Raw genomic sequence first — 20,063 nt, 5'->3', positions numbered from 1 at the left:
TTCTTGCATCTACCTCAAGGTTTCAGTTGAGTGTGTTGTTCCTTGTGAATGATGTGCAAGGCTCTTCATGCGTGTATGTTGAGCATGGTCTGATTCTGAAGGAAATGGAGGTCAAAGACAGGCTTCTTGTTTAAGCTGAAAACACTCTATTTGCTTTAGGAAGCAAGTCCAAGAGATTTTGACTTCCTATTCATTTCATTTAGAACTTTATCAAAAGTTACAGAAATAGATGTCTTAAATCTGATCCTATTAATATTATTGGAGAAACATATTGGCTTTGACTTCCTTAACCTAAATGAAAACACTACAATCTGTGGATCAGGATCTGACCTGGATTTTAGAAAGTGACACTCTTGAGTCAGGCTACTGACCCAAATGGAAATGCTTAGTTTCTATATAATTGCATTTTAAAGCAGATTCTGGTCCTGAATTCATACTTCTGTGGTCCCAAACCACTGTGTAGGAAAGATCATTATTCATTTTGAGCTTATTCATTTTGAGACTACCTTATTTAGGGATTTTTTTTTTTTTTAACACAGTGCAGGTAACATAGTCAAGGGAAAGTAATTGCAAATAATCTTGTTACAAGGACAACTCTGTTGCTTTGAAGTAGCAAGATAATCAACGACCTTGAGAAGCTTGTCTGGTAATTGTGTATGTAGTGTGAAGGCTTTGAACAGGTGTAACAGACAATGGCAGATGTTAGATGTGAAAACAAGTAGCACAATATTGTGAGCTAACCTCACTCCATTCATTTTGTCATGAAGGATGTTAATATTCTTGAGAATATTTAAAAGTTTCAAAGAAGGAAGGAGACTTCTGCTCCTCACGTTGCCACACATGTCCCTTGACCTATGGCAAGTTTGTGCTTCAACTTCTCCAACTGCAAAATAATGAGAAGGACCTAACATTTACGCCACTTTCACATCCTCCACAACAAGGTTTTTGTAGCAGTAAATCAGTCTCAAAGAGCCACTTTATCAAACAAGGTCACTGAGGGAGAAATTAGTCACAGCAATATCTTGACAAAGTACATGATCCTCATGTTTCTTGCTTACAAACAATGAGTGTCTTTTATTGTCGCATGCACACCTTGTTTTAGCAATGCACCCAAGAGCCAAACCCCCTCTCTGTGCTTGGAGATACTCCCTGGAAATATCTGTGTTGTCCTCGGTACAAATCCGTGCCCAGATTCTGTCCTGGTTCAAATCTTTGTAGCTCCAGTGACTCCAGTGAAGCTTCATTAATTCCCAGCAGTAGATAATTTGTTCTCGCATCCTCTGCTCCTTCGCTGCCTGGTTACTGGGGAAGCAGCAGGGCAATGCTTTCCTCCTGCCAGGGAAAGGGGCAGGGAAATCACTTGGACACAAAACTACTTGCTTTATGGGTACTGTTTTGTGAGGTCTTAAGCAGCACCTCCTGCTGACTTGGCTTCAAGTATTTGAAATTCATTACTACACAAAAAAGATTAAATAAAGTTGATGTACCAACCTGGGAGAACTGTAAAGGGTAACCTCATAACACCCAGAGTGGGACAGAAAATGTTCCTCAGTATTAAGTTTCTTCTTCTTGGGCCAGGTCTCATAAGCCCTCAAAAAGAACATAATACACCCAAGGATAGCTTAGCTATTACTTTGGGGGCATAAAATAAGCAGGATGACTTCTGCTGCAGTGTTAGAAACAATAAAGGTTTAATAAAAGGCAAAATAACAAACAGAAAAACTCGAGCCAGGTGCAGAGGTCTGCTCCTGGTAAAAACACTTCACAAAAGCACTTTATCTCTTTTGTTCTCTTCTTTTCTACCTGATGGTTCGGGACTTTTTTGGCTTCTATCCAATTAGATGTTCTCTAGTGTTTAGTGAAGTCCCTGAAGTCCCATGAGGTGGCTTTTCACCTAATCGTTGAGAGAAACTTCTGGGCTTCTTTCCTTTTTTGAGTGACAAAGGTTAGTTTTGCCACTCTGTCATTAGGGGGCACACTCCTACACCTCAGCATTTGGAATATGGCAGTATTTCAAAACACTGAAAAACTGTCTTTTTAATTAGAACCAGAAAAAAGCTCAAACAATGAGAATAATGTCCCATGTCAGCATGACCTAAACAATATTTTTATGTTTTTTTAGACTGGAAACATTTAATTTCAGTTTTTCAACAGTGTTTTATATAATTAAAAAAAATTAACCTAAGTGGAACAATTAACTTTTCGTATCTAAAAAATTAATCCAACCAAACCCTATACATTTTTTGACGTTTTGTTTATTTTACCATGTTTTTCTACTTCTTAGGTTTACCAGATTTTGACATTTAGACATTTTTTGCAAAAATAATCTTTCATTCTTGAAAAATCTATAGCAGCAAGTCAAAAGATCATCACAATTTGACCTCTTAACAATCAGTTAATGACACAAAATAAAAAAATTAGAATGTGACTTAGTCCCTATTGTCTTTTGTTGAATGCTTGCATCACTTTTTAAGGTAGTCATTAGCAGGAACATTGAGTTATTTTGTTGATGAGGTATACTAAAGCTCCTGCTAGAGTTGCACCTTGCCTCTTTCATATTTTCCTTTGATAGAAATCCTTCTGCAGCTCTTCATCTAGAGATACTCAGAGCTCCTTTTAAACTAACTCCATTTCTCTCTTTTTGCCTCATTTCAAATGCTTTATTGAGAGTTTATTTTTCTCATTTCCATGTCTCTTTTTGTCAATATGTTTTTGAGAGGTTTATAAAATACAATAGTGCTTGCAGTCTTGCCTGAAGTCATGACACTGATGCCTACACAAACAAAAAGTAGGAGAAAAATGGAAGCTTCTGAATTTGCCACATAGAACACTACAGATATATTTTCAGTCACCTATAATAACATTTTAAGGCAAAAGTTCAAGAAATGCCTTGGATTTTCACCTGTTTCATGCACCACAAAACTCAGTATTTGTTATTCCTCCCAAAGGCAACACTACATTTCCCGGGCTTTCAGCTCAGCAGGTTTACAGTTGAACTGCCTTTTGGCAGTGCTGTATTTCATGATATAGTTAATGCTTCACTTCAGAGCTGTACAAAGCCCAAAACTGAACACAAACTGATTAAGAAAAATTGCTTTAGGTTTATATTTTCTCTGTTACCACAAGATATAAAATGTCCCTCAGATGTAGAATCCCGGTCGCATGCCAGAAGTGGCACTTAATCTGGTTAAGTAGAGCAAGAAATTTCATCTGCTGAAATAGTTGCCTGCTGTTACTGTCCTCTGCTCTCTTCCTACCTGCATGGTGCCTTAACATGCTGCTGTGAAGCTTAAGTGCAGCCCTTATCTGTTGATAGTCAGAGACATCCAGACTCTTGTGCACTCAGAGCAACACAGCCAGCACAAAGTGAAGACGAGTAAGGCTGTTGTTTATGAGTTGAGATTGTCCATAAAGGGAAATGAAGTGTGATCCAGCCTACTCTTCCTTGCACTGGTCCACCTCTACTTGAAGCCTTACCAGGAGCAACCTCTAGTGCAGAGGGGATCAGTGTATCAGCACAAATTGCTGCACTGGCACAAGTAAACCTAACAGAAACCAGAACCTGGGGAAGTACCAATAAATATCAATGAAAAATAACATCAGATAAAAATTTAGAAAGAAGAACCTAAATCTCAGATCTGTTGCATAATGTGGCCCACACTGTATTTTGGAACTGATTCTTCAGGCAGGAATATTTGAATCGCTTCCCAAACGTTCACTTGCTAAGATAGAGAAGCAAATTTCAGAACTGCTAAGACCTCTGACTTAAGGTGCAAATAAATATTTGAAAATCAGCAAACAAAAATTAATTGGTGCTGAAACAAATGTTGGGTAAAAGAATTTTAGAGTAGCTTATTTCCTAGTACTGTTGATGCAGAGCAACAAAAGCTGTAGGAACTTTCAGGAAGGAAATTAAAAGTAGTCAGAATTTTTGCTATATTAATGCCATGACTGTTTTGCTTTCCTCTCAGCACAGCATGATACATGGTTCAATTAAATTAAGTGATGACTTATAGCTAGCTCATTGTATCTCTTTCAAGGCACTATTTCACTTAACCATCCCTGTATTCTGTAGAAAAAAAAAATCCTTTCATGAAATAAAAAGTTAAACAGATAATTCATAAGTCCTATTCCTGGGTGGTCTCCCCTCTGTACCCATGTACTAAGCCTTTCCTGATGGTAGACACCACATAAACTACTAGATAAATAAGTCTAAGTCTGTGTTATATCTCATGCATTTGACTGTCTTTAATATGAAAAGATGCTGTAGTTGTACCTTGCAACAAATATAGAAATATTTATTTCAGTGCAGAAAATTCAGTGAATGAAATGAAATGAAAATGAAAAATGAAATTTTCTAAATGAAAGTCCATAATGTCTGAGTTTATTTAGAAATTAAGTCATTTGCCTGCAAAAATTCACAATGTGCTGAGGACCTAAAATAATTAATAGGCTGTTCCCTGTATAATCGTAAATTTTCTTTATTTGAAAGTAAAAATTATTACTATTTTTGTTTATGAGTAATGAGTACAGTATTTCTTTTGGATCTAAAATCAAACTGCAGTACCATATCCTAGTTCTTCATAGAAAATAAACCCTTTGCAAACTACTATATACACACCAGTTATTAGAGGTCTGTTGCAAAAGAACATTTCCATTTAGGAACTTGCAAGTGATCAGTCCTTATCCTGCTCATGTCTGTTCAGAAGGAATTTGTTTTGGTAAGGATTATAGTGTGGGAATAGTATCTTGTGTTCTTGAAATCCTTTAGAATGGCTAGTTATATGGATAAGCTGTTTTCTGACATTTTGCTTTTGACATCAATACAATCCTTTCCCTGACTTCAGTAGAGGTGTTATAAAAAGGGATGAGCTCAACTTTCCTTAAGTCATTTTGCTGAATATTTTTCAGAGATCTACAATATGGATAACAGGCAAAAAATTTGTCTAATTTTAAAATTTTCAGTGGCTATCAGCATACATTATAAAGCAGAAATGCATATGGTGTTATGATTATGTTGCTGGTTTTGAGTTACTCAAAGGAAACAAAAGAATTCTGAAAACCCCATAAATTGCAAATCAAGATATTTTGATGATGACAGGTCTGCTACAAAAGATATTAATGCAAATATTTATCATAAATTAATGATAATATATATTTTTTAAATGACAATAACATTCATAGCTGGAACTTTTCTCTACTTTCTCTCAAAAAATAATGTTACATGTTTAGAAATTTAATATGATAAGTGTTTTATTTTAAGATCTGTGTATTTCCATTTGGCAGAACCCCAGTTCCTCCACTTCTACTGTTTCTCCCCCAGCTTAATTCCCTTTTTGTATTACTAAGGAAAGTATTAAAATTATAATTCTGAATTACAATCTGGTTTTGTCCACTTTTCTTTTTAAAAAAGTTTTTTATTGCGTTTCTGTTCCATAATGATACAGAGCTGTAAGAATTAGGTCTATTCTGCATGGGTGAATGTGAAGGAGTATCAGCAAACACCCAGAATTATTTTATGGGGTGTTACAGGGTGTGTTATGGGAATAAACCAAAGCCTTTGGATGAAGAAATGGGTTCATTAAACACGGAGTGCTAAAGCTGGGCAGTAAAGGACTTGTGTTGTGAATGCACCAGTGACTGCGTTTGATTGCAAGTGGGCATAGTGGGCATGTCCCTGTCAGGATATGGGAGCCAGGGGTTTATCCTCCCCACAGAGCTGCTGGCCAGCTGCCTGCCACGCCAACAGCAGGGCCCCAGGGAGCTCCAAATAGCTGTATATACAGCCTGGAAATTTGGGGCAGGCAGGAGAGAGGGAGGAAACATTCCTGTGAGCTCTTCTTTAGGAGAGAAGCTGTGAACCTCTTTTGACTACAAAATGATGGAAAATAGTACAGTGAGAAAATAGTAAAAAAGGGGAGTTGTTAATGAACTTAATGTAGGCCATGTAGCTGCTTCATTCCATATGCACATTGGATATTTCTGCCTTTCCTTCTACATGTCTGTCAACAGAAATCACTTTTGCCTTTGCACTTTTCACTTTGCTTTTGTGCAGATCCCTTCTTCTGGAAATTCAGAAATTGGAGAGAGTGCAGATTATTCCTTTGTGGAAAAGGTAAAGAATGGTTTCATTCAGAGGATATCCCTTCATTTCCCAGTGTTTTTACAGGTGCTAATTCCAGCCCAATCCAAGCAAGCCAATGAGTGTTCATATCTCTTAAATATATACTTGAGTAGGTATTCATTAGTAATATAACAGTTTGTGATTGGCTATGCAGTGATTTTGGTTAAACTAAGTTAGGGAGTCTTTTATAAGACATTGTGAAATGAAGAATTCAATCACTATCGTGACAATTAATTACTCACAATATTGAAATCTGTGCTATTTTTTTAATTTGACAGCGTCTGGTTTTGATTTCCTGTCCCTTTCCCTGTTACAATCAAATTAATCACACTTGAGGTAGGATCAGGATACTTAGGAGAGATGGTGATCCAGACACTTGATCTATTTGGGGATAATGCAAGCACATTACTTTTTGTAGCTCCCTTTTCTGCTTTTTCCACAGGTTTATATCCATTTTAAAATCTGCTCCCACCACTACAATATAAGTTATATCAGTGTCATATATAAAGGTAAACATTGAGTTATTTCCTGTTTAAACATCCAAATATGAGTTTTTCCTTTTGAACACTGTTCAGAAAGTTCAGTTATTTGTCCAAATTATGTCCTGAAATTAATTTAAAAGCTGCTTATTTTCACGTTTCAATCCTCACACTCATAAGAATTGCCAGTGTTCTGTGTTTCAGGGCAATAAATACAAATACTTTTAATATGACCATGAATATACTTAATTGTAAGTACTAAAATACATTTTTTCAACTTTGAAGGACACGTTTGGTAAATGATGTCACACAATGTAGTATGTCTTGTATTATAATCTACTAAATCTGCCTAAGAGCAGCATTATGAAGGTGTTCTCTCCAATTTTGTTCTAAAACATAAGAAAAAGAATTCTGTGATATATTTTAAAGATCAAAAAAGTGTTCACTTTTGAGACTTCCATCACCAAGAAGTAGTGGAAGTACTACAAGGTGAATGCAGCAGGTGGTGGTGCTCTGTTGCCATGTTCTGTGTCATTCATGCATGTTGTTTGGTTGTATATTTTATTGCTGGTTACAGAACACATCTGAAAGTGACAATGATGAAGTTGATGGCAACAATATATGTGGTTTCAGAAGGAAAAAGGGAATCAAAGGTCCTACAAAGTATGTTCCTCCTTTAGAAAATGAGAAGATGGAGCTGTCCCACACCTCAAAAATCCCAGATCCTTGTCCTCTTAAAGGAACCACTGGTTGCTCAGAGCTGCCATCAGAGCAGTCTCTCCAAAACCCCACTGCCTTTCCTGCAGCACAAAAGGACGGAGGAGGTCACGACAATTCCAATTCTGGCAGCGATGGTAAAGAAGACAGGTGTGGAGAAACACGACAAACCCAGGAAAATGCTGATACTGGGAAAAGAATACTGGGAAAAATGCATGAGGAAACAGATACAGCAGCTCAGATGAAGCTGCCCACAGGTGTGCAGGCTGTGAGGAGTGCAGAGAAAGGTGGCTGCACGGAGGCAGCGTGGAGGGAGAAGCACAGTGAGCAGGCAGGGGGGAAGCCAGAAGAACGGGGTGGGATGGAAGAAAACATTGTCAAGTTTCATGTGACAAAGATGGGCTCCCTGGGAAGTGCTACATCCATGCCAGGGAGCCAAACTGGCGAGTCCTTCAAGGGGGCATCTGGCATTTCTAAACGAAGTCTACAAGAGTTGAAAAACCTGCTGAGTGAAGGTCATCTGCCTTCTCATGCGCCCAATTTCTGTGTTAAGGCAGGCAGCACTTTTGCTCAGAAAAATCTGAAACCCTGGGAGAAAGCAACTGACAAGCAGGGCCGGCCCTTTGAGACTTTTAGTCCCCATTTTGGAGACAAAAAGCAAAAATATCTCAGCTTCCCCAAGGAGGGAGTGGGGCAGCAGAGCAAAACTGTCCTGGTCCTCAGCTCTGCCGGCTCTGATCAGCAGCAACCAGTGCGAAGCGATGTGGATCACCTTATTCTGGGACTTCCAGCAGCTCCTGTACCTGCAAACAGCACAGCTCCTGAGGTACAGTTTGACTCCTCCACAGGCCTCGACGGTAAGGATACTTAAACATCACCTTAAAGAAAATGCTCCTGTTGTTTTGTGGTGTTTTGCTAAGCTGCAAATTTAAGTCAGAGCTAGTGCAAGAGAGAACTGATACCTGTGGTTTCTGTGTGATCAGGATGGATTGGATATTGTTCTCTACATCTATGCTGCTTTTTATTCTTTTTTTTAAGCAAGGCATTTATAAAGCCCAACCACCTGCCAAAAACTTTCATGCACAAGTGGTCATGTCTTTTTCACTAAAATGGAAATATTTCCTCATTTAAACTGAGTGCAGACAGCATTTCCCAAAATTCTGCTACATACTGCAAAGCTCTGATGGCATCTGCACTTCTTAAAGTTTCTTTTTAAAAAAAAAAAAACATTTCCAGCAGTAGAAATTGTTCCCATGTAGGAATGGTGTTCTCAATTACTTGTCTTGTGAGAGGATTGGAATGCAAAAAACATCTCTTGTAAATTATAGGGGCAGAAAAGCAAATGAGGCAGAGAGAACTTCCACTTATTTTCATGTTGTTCAGTAAGTCCATTTTGGAAGTGTTTTTAGAGACAATTAATTGCTACTAATAGGCTGTGATTTCTTTGTAAAAGCTTCTGGGCTAGCTGGATCAACAAACTGAATACTATTATTAGCTGTGATAATGTAATGGGTTTGAACAGTTTGTTGCTCTGTTTCCAGGAAGAACAAAAACACCAGTTTGTCAGTTGTATGAGCATGAGATTAATACATTTCCATGAGCATCAGTCCAAGATCACATTATCAGCTTTCCAGGACAGATATCTTGCTTTTGACTTATCTTGCTAATACAAGAAATATGCATCTCTTCATTGATAAAATATTTTATCCAATTTAACTATGTAAGAAAATATAATCATAGCAATTAAATATTTACAATAATATTAATTTATCCTGCTGTTTTTCAAGTCTCCTGACAGATGGATAGAAACCATGCTATAGTTATTCTGAAAACAGACAATTTGAACATGTCAATTGTTATTAGATGCAACAGGATTTCTTGGTAGACATTTTGTACTAACAAGTTTGAACAAGCCTGAAAAAGAAATCCATGAACAGCATCAGTGTTTACTCAAGGCACTGCATGAGAAATACAAAGTTTGAAAAGATACTTCACACTTGAACCACTCTCTATTCATGTCTAATAGAATAAAAAGTTTAGAGGATTATTTTTCAGCCTATCCTTGATGCTTTTCCCTTTCCAGACTACATTGTTTTTCACACTGTTGAAGGCTAGAAAAATACATTATTAAAATATTAACACTACGGTATTCTCATTGTCTGCAAAACCAGCAAGTATATTTTGAAACATAGCACCACTTACAAGGCAGAGGGAACTGATGAGCTTAATTGTAGATCCCACAGGGAGATTTCAACCCAGTTGCCACCATTCAACATGAAGTTGCTAATCCAGGCTTATTACCTAGTCAGTAAAGAGAGGCATTTTTTCTTCAAAGAGGTATTAGAGGTGGATGAAAAATTGATCTCTGAAGGTGGGTGCATATTTTCACTCAGTGGAGAAGAAGCCCCACTGTGATTCATTTAGGTAATTTGTCTAGCTCTGAGATGCCTAAAGCTACCTGGGATTAATCCTGCCTTGCTGCATGACTGGTAGTGATGGCTGCAAGAGACCTCAGGTGAGAACTATGAGGGGAGCTGGGAGAAAACAGTTTTGTCTCATCAGAAAAGTATTCAGTATCAAACATTTTGGAATCTGATGAGGTTTGGATTCCATTTGGCTTTCACCAAACAAATTGTAGGCCTCACTGTGCATTTCAACTAGTAAACAGAATGCACAGAAATAGTTTCTGCTTAATAAGAACTGTATGTGTTCAAAATTTATTTTTCATTGAATACATTCAGTAACTTAACTGAAGAAACTAAAGTTTTAGATAAATTTCTGCACTGTCTGATGAGCCTTTGCATAAATAGTATTTCATTGCTCCCTGTGGTAATTTATTGATTAATAAGGTCAAGTCCTAAATATTTTCATTTTTTGGACTAAAACATTATGTTAGATATTTCAATTACCAAAGTGCCTGAAGTCTTGGATCTAAAGACATCTTGACTTTGAGTAGATCTGAAATACAATCTCCAGTGATTTTCAAGTTTTCTAATACTTGAACTTGCTCAAATCAGAAGACTTCATCCCAAATGTTTGGAAAAATTACAAGAGGTTATATTTTAGATCCATTCAGTGTTGTGATATGCCAAAACAGGAATATACTTTACTGTTATAAAAGTACACAGTTAATGGACAATCTCTAGAGATTCGCAGTAGAAAGATTAAAACATGTAGCTGAGCATCAGTGATTCAGAGTACATCAGAGGATGCCATTATATACAGTCATGTTAGTTACATGGCAAACATCTCTCTAAAATGATAAATACATATATTTTTTCCAAAATTCTGATATGCATTTTGTCCATTTATTTTCATATCTTTTGTAAAAGAAGTACTTGGGCGTGAGAAGAAATAATAGAAAGAAGCAGACATGTCAGATACTTAGGTTAGTAAGAAAAATGTTACTTGACAATGTCAGAGAAACTGGAACTAAAGCTAAAGCTAAAACTCATAAGAAAGAAAGAAAGAAAGAAAGAAAGAAAGAAAGAAAGAAAGAAAGAAAGAAAGAAAGAAAGAAAGAAAGAAAGAAAGAAAGAAAGAAAGAAAGAAAGAAAGAAAGAAAGAAAGAAAGAAAGAAAGAAAGAAAGAAAGAAAGAAAGAAAGAAAGAAAGAAAGAAAGAAAGAAAGAAAGAAAGAAAGAAAGAAAGAAAGAAAGAAAGAAAGAAAGAAAGAAAGAAAGAAAGAAAGAAAGAAAGAAAGAAAGAAAGAAAGAAAGAAAGAAAGAAAGAAAGAAAGAAAGAAAGAAAGAAAGAGAAAAGAAAGAGAAAAAGAAAGACATGCAGCTAATTAGGTGAATATACTGTCGGCACTAACCTGAATTTAGAAATTTTATTTGCCAAGTGTCTAAATCTGATAATGATGTGAATTCTGCAAGTTGGTGTATAGTCATCAATTACCAGGTACATCTTAAGCTGTTCAATGCCTGCATTCTTGTGAGAAAAAGAGGAATGATTCCAAACAGTAAAGGTCAAGAATAACAGTAAAAAATGCATGTAGTGTTAAATAACCATTCATGGTATGTACATGCACACAGGATGTGTGCTATAGGTATAGTGTACATAGCACATCAGGCAGGTGTGTATTGACTCTCTGAACTGAAATCCTATCATGTGCTGCTCTGTATGCTGCTAAATTAGAATGTTAATACTATAGCAGCCAGAGAGGAGGCCAGAGGAAATAACTTTATTCAAACAATATGAAGCACCCAAAGATCATGATACCCCAGACTCCTGGTGTATCAGCCCCTCTGACACAGGGGGATGTGGGCTCCCAGAGCCAGGGACTGCAGGCGGCCTCAGCAGCCACACGGACACAGTGGTAATTTTTTGATTAATAAGGTCAAGTCCTAAATATTTTCATTTTTTGGACTAAAACATTATGTTAAATATTTCAATTACCAAAGTGCCTGAAGTCTTGGATCTAAAGATATCTTGACAGTGTGGGCAGAAGGACCAGCTGAGCCTGGTGACATCACACAGGCTGAGGAGAAATTGCTCTTCTGGACCTTAGGAAACTACATCACCCCCAGGCAGCTGTAGGTGAGCAAAGCACTGGAATAAGTCTCTCATCTGAGGCTTCAAATTTGCTTTGCATGTCTTGGTCGGTAGCCAGGATAAAAAATGTTTTACAATCTACTCAGTGCAGACTGCAGAGCTGGGCATCCAGAACAGCTCCCAAGGCAGGTCCTCTCAACAGGACTCATATTCTTGAGTATAGGCCAAGTGTGTGGCCATGTATATATTACCAACATGAGACCAAGAACTGCTTGAGAGGAAACTGAAGAAAGAAAATATGTTTCAGCTATGGCTGCAGGCACCAGTGGCTACCTAGAGACTGTTGAAATTTCAAGTGTACAAGAAAGTCTGAATGCTTCAAGAATCACATGCTGACCCCAAACACTAAGTTCCTTTGTTAACTTGGCTTTTTAAAGGAAAACATATCAAGAAGATACTAGCAGGCTGTATTTCATATTTAGAAGTGGATTTCATCAGTCCTACAAGAAATCTTGTTTTCTACAGTATTAACCTCATATTTTTACTCTTGGCTTGTTCAAAGCTCTTATTTTTAATAATGAGGCACTAACAAATGATGCTACCTAACATTTAGGGCCAGAATTATGAATCCTTCAGCAAAGAAATAGCGTAGTCTTTTCTCTCCATTGACATACAAAAATGTGCTCACAAACTCTGAACCAAATTTCACTGTTCTCTGTGCTCACCAGGAGGAGATGTGTCTGCCCCCACTGATTCTGCTCAGTACATCCAGTCAGTCACAAGGAAATAGACATGGAGAGGCTTTGGGAGCTGTAGGTGGACAATCAGGGGGTATAAGTGGTCTCTTCGTAGTCACTGCCTCTGCTGTAATTCCTGCAGCATAACAATGTCTTACTTTGGGACTTAGGACTGTCTTTTTTTCACTTGGTACCCTTTTCTGCTTTGTATTTTACACAATCTGTGCTGTTCTTGCAGCTCTCCTAAAGTGAAGAATCAAAGATACACTGTTCCTTCATGTTTCTCCCTCATGTCTTCTCTGTGGTTCAACAACATTTTTCTCTCTTTTTCTGTGTTTTGAGCAGAGTTGGGGCATAGCAGAGCTGAAGCTCAGCTTCTTTCTAAACCCTCTTGGTTGCCCTTATTTTCTGTTGAAAAAAAAAGAATATTTTTGGTATTTTTCTTTCCTTTTCTTTATGAACTAAGCTGTATACAACTGACCATTATTTTTCTTACCTAACAAGTTCTAAGAACAAACCAAAGCAACAAAAAACTCTTTAGTCCTTTATCTTCCATACTAATAGATGAAATCTTCCTCCTCTGTGACTCTGTATGATTTCCCATTTTTCCTCTTAATCCATATAAAAGAAAAATGCTCAGACAGGACTTCCATCTAGTCTTTCTGATCTATTTTATCCTCTTTCAGCTGAGATTCAACTCATCTGTCTCTGGTATTTGTTGTAAGCAAGTCATGGCATGACTGTGTGAGAAAGAGGTGTGAGAAAGAAAGAAGAAATTCTGACAGTAATTCTTCCCACACACTGGAGATGCTAGTTTTCTTTACAGTAATAGTTAAATTTGCAAAAATTGTTAGATTGGACCTAATGTAAGGGAAATGCATTCTTTGCTTGTTATGGCTGTCTCTCCTTCTTCAACATACTAATGAAAAGTGTAGTCCTTACCTTCAACACTGTAAAAAATCTCTTCCCTAATTAACCTTGCTTCCCCTTAAGCATAGTGCTCTCTCATTCTATAAGGGTTCAAGGCTGGGTTGGATGGAGGTTTGAACAACCTGGCCTAGTGGAAGCTGTCCTTACCCCTGGCATAGGCACCGGAACTACATGATCTCTAAGGTTTCTTTCAACCCAAACTGTTCTATGATTCTCCTGATTTTGTTTTTTTTTTAAATTTGGACAAATATTTTTAGACCAGTAGGGACTTCCCAGTTTGCAACAGTGTATGCCTTGGTTCATGCAACTTTGCTCAGTGATTCCTCCATAAATCCAAATTTTATTTTTGATTTTGAAGAAAGATAGGCCAGTGTAGTTGAATCTTATTTAGGATTATCAGTTAGGTAATTCCATTGTGTATTACATAACTTAAATTTCTTTCACACACCTGCACATTTTGTTTTCAAATCCTCTAAATTTTGTACACAACTGTGATGATTTTCTCATTCACTGCCAGTATTATATAAAATATCCTGGAATGTACAAAAATATAGGTTATTTATTTTATATTTCACTTATTGAGTGATAAAAATGTACTTTGCATTTCACTCTTGAAGATGTATCTTCTCTGAGAAGGTATGTCATATTGTTGTCATACAGTTTAGAAAGAATAATACATGGCTGATTGAAGCTCTGTGTCAGTCTCTAAATTAGCAATAGAAGAGCTTCTATTGCTGAGCTTCTCCATGGTCATGCCAGTAAAAAGTCTGCTTTGCAATTAAGTTTAAAAAAGAGAGCAGACTGTCATGAGACAAAGAAATGAATGGGAAAAAATGAATTGAAAGTTTCACTGTCAAACATATCCGGGAAATATTTTTACTGTCTCTCACCCTTTGGGAGTTTCTAGTAGGCTTATGTATTCATTCCCCTGTTAAGAGTCTTATAGGTGAGTTAAAATACAAGGTAGGAAACAACTTTTTATGTGCTTTACTGCAGAAATCAAATCAGTAAATGATTTTGGCAAAACTTTTTTTAGGTGAGAAAGAAATGGAAATTGTGTATTTTTTCAACCTAAGATGCTTCTGATCACTGTTTACATCAATAGAGCATTCAAGTGCAACTCATGTTTACTTACCATGTCAAAAAACCAGATGAGAATAGAAAAGTAGCAACAAGAATTATATCAGCTATAGGAAAAGCTGTCATATAAGGTTTGAGAAACAAATGTGGTTAACGTTTGAAGGCAAAAGTGAGAACAGTAAATAACATGCTGTGTAAAACAAGTAAACTGGCTGTTCTTAACTATACAAACCAGAGTACTGTAAGGAAGAACAGACATGTTTAAACTTATTCTGGCAGTAATTTCCATGGGATTTAGAAGAGTGTAGTTGTGTGATTACCCTGTGGGACTCATTTCTAGTGAGCACCATCAACACAAGGTATCTGTTTTTGTAAAGGGGGTCAAATATGGATCTTCAGAGCATCCTGTGTTAGATTTCTAACATAGTAGCCTCTTCTAGAACTGAGAAACTGTTTACTTGAGCTGTGATGTAGTTTAATGCCCTTGAACAAGTTGAAAACAGGAGACTGATCTGTGACGTGCACTTTCTTCAGTTTTGACATTTTTCTGTTGCTGAAAAGGGAAAGCTGATGTCAACTATTTGCCCTAGCTGCCCGTAGCAATCTGGATGATTTAAATATTAATAACCTAAGAATGGCACCCCTCTTCTGCTAATACTACTACTACTACTACTAATAATAATACTAATAATAATATTGGTAATATTTTTAAATTTTGTGCAATTAATATGTTTTAAATATGTGAAGATAGTTTGTATTTGTAGATATTTTGGACTAATTACAGTAGAAACAGGAATATTACCAATTGTTTCTCAATGGTAACTTAAATGCAGACAGAACAAACAAACATTAGGTTCTCTCCTGTGTCCTGGCAAATGGATGTAGATATTTAATGATTTGCTTGAAGAAAGATGTCCAGTTTGGATTTTTTATTTGATTTTTAAAATGAAAATATGAACAAAAATGTGAGCATTTCATTGAACTCACATGTTTCTTTAACAAGATTTTCTGAAACGAAAAGGAAGATGCCCTTATTTCTAGGCACTCAGAAATCTAGATAAAAAGTTACACTTGTGAACAGAATCCTCCCTTAGAAGAATGTAAAACTTTTAGACTGTGATTCTAAATCAGCTAGGCCTGTCAAATATGCATTATCTACTTTACCTCTAGTAACTAATGCTCTGGATAATGACTATATGAACTGAGTAAATACAGAGTACTCAGTTCCCTAGTATACTTTTCCAAACTTTAACAATTGTTGGTATCATGGATGTAGATTGACAGAGATTTATTCAGTGGCTACCAAGAAAATATATTTTGGGTCCAGTGCAGTAGAAAAGTGAGCAGATAGTAGTTATTCACTAATTGTTACTTAAGAAACAAATCCCCTTTCATATTTCCAAAATCAATCAGAGGTGACATTTCTATCTACCTTACAATTTACAGAAACATTATTTCAATGAGAAAGCTTATCTGAAAATTATATAAAAGATGAACTCTAAAAAGTGTGCGAAGGCTGCACGACTGTTTCTGTTGATTCTAAAAGATTTTGGAAAAAGGCTCTTGTAGATGAATGAGTGTTTTTGACTAGCAGGGTGTCTATATGGATATATAGATTAATTCTAGACTAATACTAGACCAATATATACAATTTATTCTCATAATATAAAAATTTATTTCTTTGATTGTAAAAGTCTAACTGCAGAAGACAAATTCTTGCTCCTTTAGTTATTAATTTTTTCTTTCTTAATGTTCTTTAGAAAAATTGTATGCTTATGAATTTTCTGTTAATGTTTGTTCACATATGGAATTATGTATTTATTTAAATAGCTTTAGCTTGAAGACACACATATACAAAATTTGGGAAATCATCTGCCATTGCCAGATGTTTAAATTAAGTATATTTGTCACTGTACTTTTAAAATGAATTTATGCATCAGTAATATGACATACTTGTGTTTTTCTTAGATGCTGATTTATAGAATCTATATCTCTCAGAAATACTGTTTTAAAGAATAAATTTGATCAGAATTAAAGTTGCTTTTTTTTCATGATTTCTATATTTTTACCTGAAAAATATTTGTTCAGTAGATGAAAATTTAAGTGACAACATTTCAGGACATTTTAAGAAATACTTGCAAAATTTGCATTAAAAGTAGGCTGATGTCAAGGGTTGTCAGCCAATCCTTTTTTTGAACAATACAAAGACATAAAGATCTCAGTGTGACAGGTGGTTGACAGGAAATGTTTACCATCTTTGCCAAGGAAATTAAACACGTATAAAATAAGGCAGTGAGCACTGCTTTAAAGGTAAAAACCTCAGATTTCTGTCCCTGGAGTAAAAAAAAAATTATCTTGATATAAACTTTAGGAAGATTTTCAGAATCTTCTAAAGTTAAACTATTAAACAGCCACAGTTTATGCCTCTTAATAAACTTCTAAATATTGGTCATGTTCATAAAAAGTCAAATCTGGTAAATGCCAGTAAACCCATATATTGTAAAACAACATGACAGGATGACTGAAGTGGTATTCAAATAACTTGGTGGCATAGGCAAGGCAAGGCCAGTCCTCCCTGCTTGCTCTTGTGTTTTGGCAGCACCTGCAACAGAGTGAGTGTTACACAAAACTTTTAAACAGGACTTCATTATTTAATACTCATCTTTTAAAGGGCATATTGCCCCAATGTTTATAGAAGACATTAGGATAAAAAAGCTATTTTCATAAAGAATTTAGAGCTGAAACAAGCCAAAGAGAAACATGTCATGAGGAGAAGTAAATGTGACGAAATTATTTTCTTTCTGTTCAATTTTTACTCTGTTCTCCTATTTACTTAAATTTTGTTCTGTGCTTTCAGCTGCCATTCCTCATGAAGCACTATTATAACTTAACTTTTTCTTACTTAACTGACCTAAAGTATCCTCCTTACCATCTAAGCTAGAGAATGTTCCAGTTATACTCAAAGATTCTGAGAAGTCTGTGACTACTGATGAATTTTTGGCCTTCTCAGGGAATAATCTGACAGCCTTGTGCTGGGCCAGCTGGTGAGCCTTCTTACAGCATTGCCACTGGCAGTGCTACTTGCCCCAAAGGAGAGGTCAAAAAGCTGTGTTTGTGCCTGCTGGCTGCTGCTAGAGGACATCTGCTCTAGTCTGGGGACTTTGCTACTGGAGAGATTAGGATTGCTCCCAGCAACCTTCAAAGTGCCTCAGCATGAAGCTTTAAACTTCCACTTGAAGGTTGGCAGTGAATGCTTGCTGTTGGTGATCTTTCACTGTGGATTTGAAATGTCTGCAAAAATTCATCTGTGCACATCCTCAGAAAGAATGGAGGACTTTTCTCCCAGAAGTGTGAAAAGAAATACATTTTTCCCCATTTTTTGCCCATTAATATAAAATTTTACTCTTGGTTTAGTTTAGGTTTTATTTTATTGTACCAAGTGGAAGTTAATGCCTTATGTAGTTTAACTTGAATAAAAACAATGCATAGATACTCCAAAGAAAAGCAGGCTGAGAGATTGAGGTTGGAGAAAGGAAGTTACTGTGCCCATCTCTCTGCTCCATTATAGAAGTTATACTCGGGTGTTATTGCCTTCATGTCAAGAAGTTTACAGTGCCCTACAGCTTCTGCAATACAGTTGATGACTCCATAACAGCAAATGTATAAATGCCTGAACTTCTCTTAAAAGTCACTGCCTGTGCTGGAGAAGAAAGCAATCCTCCCCAAGAGACCTCAAGAAAGGTTTAGTAGAAGACAAGAGCCTTTTTTATTATGTTTCCGTATCAACACACTTTACAAAGTCATTCAAGAAACAATCCCTGTATTCTGTCAGTTTTTAGTGGGAAATAGCTATCCAATTACCGCTTTTGCTCCTAAAAACCCTCAACAAACCTCATAAATTCCTGGTTTTATCATGTGTTCTTTTCTTAACTTGAAAAAAGAGTTTAAATTACAGACCATTCCAAAAAAACAAGGAATTTTATACAGAATGTGAGGGAAAAATACATGTGTTTATTTGCAAAACTCTTTCATGATCCAAACCCTTTTGTTATTTCTGTTTTTACACCCCATGCCACAATTTCCTACTATTGCACTTTTTAGGAGAGCCTTATTCCAGCATTCATTATTTTGTTTGACGTGAACACTCCTCTTCACTTCCAGCATTCAACAGAGACCCTGACGTAAACGGCCTCGGAAACCCAACTCTCCTTTACCTGTTCTCTCATATTGAATTCATTAAGCAGCAGATGGCCAGGGACAATGTGCAGTTTGTCAGATTTGAATCAATCGACCTCCATGGTGTGTCAAGATCAAAGAATGTTCCTTCTCGATTTTTTCAAGTAAGTTTTTGGTTTCCAGTTGTACCTTTATGTGTTTTCATGCCCCCATCCTTAAATTATATATTTTTTCATACTGAAGGCAACAACTCCAACTTAGAAGAAATTATCTGTTCCCTCCCCTTGCTCATGTTCACAAAGGATCTAGACTTCTTTCATCACTGCAATCATTTATTCCTCTTTTCCTCCAAATAGTAATCTAATTAGATAAGGCTAATAATTTCAGTTATTTGAAGTTCTAATAATCTCTTCCCTCTGAAATATCTTTTCAGATTCAACACATTATAAAAATTTTAGTTTGCCGAACATCTTTAAATTTCAAAAAACAAAGGAGTAAACACTGAAAGAAATAAAATGACTGAAAATAAAATAATTTTAGTTATGAGAAATGTCATAATTATCAATAAGATAGGAAAATATCACTGAGTTGCACAATGATTTAACAGCAATGTTTGCCATAGTAATGATTCAGGAAATAAAAATCAAACTGGAAGCAGGATAAATTAGGTAGCAGTGTTCAAGGTGGGAGAGGTACTACTATGGGTAAGTCACCTTTGACACCTTTTTCAGTGCCACAGGGACAGCTTAAACATCTTGGAGCAGGGTTCACCAGAGTAGTGCAGTTTTGGTTATGGGTGTCACACATTGATACTGTTGACTGCCACCTGCTTAAAAGAAGACAGACTTAATTAATTAATTAATTAATTCATATTAAGTGAAGCCACCACATGCAGTTTCCATATGAAAATGCAAAATTGGCTATTTTCAGCTCTGAGCTTTCCCCTCTCTGGGTTTGTTCTGTCTCCTCTGCTCACACAAATAACAAATTTTTCCCTTAGAATAATGAAGGTAAGATGTAAATATGAACCAAATTTCACTTGATAGAACTTGGCCTAATTGCAACTTTCATCAGAAAAATGTTTGATTGTAAGGGAAGTTGTAAAGGTGCTTGATTGGAGGTAGATGATCCTTCCTTGGGGTCTTACCTGCATTTCATTTTCATCAGTTGAAACTTTCTGTTCAAATGGAGAAGAAAGTATAATTATGAATTTTTCTCACCTGTAAGTGGTTCCCTGTATTTTGCCCCAAACTTTTTAAGTCTAGAAAGTGCAATTTTTCTGTTAAATGTTGCATCTGAAAAACAGTATTAAAAGAGAAGTTAC

The 20,063-nt window shown here is 36.3% G+C and overlaps 1 protein-coding gene across 2 annotated transcripts in view; it reads left to right on the top strand.

The window, feature by feature from the left end:
- The window catches only part of LGSN (lengsin, lens protein with glutamine synthetase domain), a 60,525-nt gene that overhangs the window by 38,829 nt on the left and 1,633 nt on the right, over positions 1-20,063 (top strand). For both annotated transcript variants that reach the window (XM_041477522.1, XM_041477523.1), the window contains exons 2-3: positions 7,181-8,177; positions 18,725-18,903. In XM_041477522.1, coding sequence (XP_041333456.1) covers positions 7,181-8,177; positions 18,725-18,903 — 1,176 coding nt within the window. The remainder of the gene's footprint in view (positions 1-7,180; positions 8,178-18,724; positions 18,904-20,063) is intronic.

This window comes from Pyrgilauda ruficollis, unplaced genomic scaffold, assembly GCF_017590135.1.
Source record: "Pyrgilauda ruficollis isolate IOZ18807 unplaced genomic scaffold, ASM1759013v1 scaffold40, whole genome shotgun sequence".
In the NCBI taxonomy this organism is placed as follows: Eukaryota; Metazoa; Chordata; class Aves; order Passeriformes; family Passeridae; genus Pyrgilauda; species Pyrgilauda ruficollis.
Note: the sequence above shows the minus strand (reverse complement) of the source record. Positions and strands in the feature narration are given on the sequence as shown.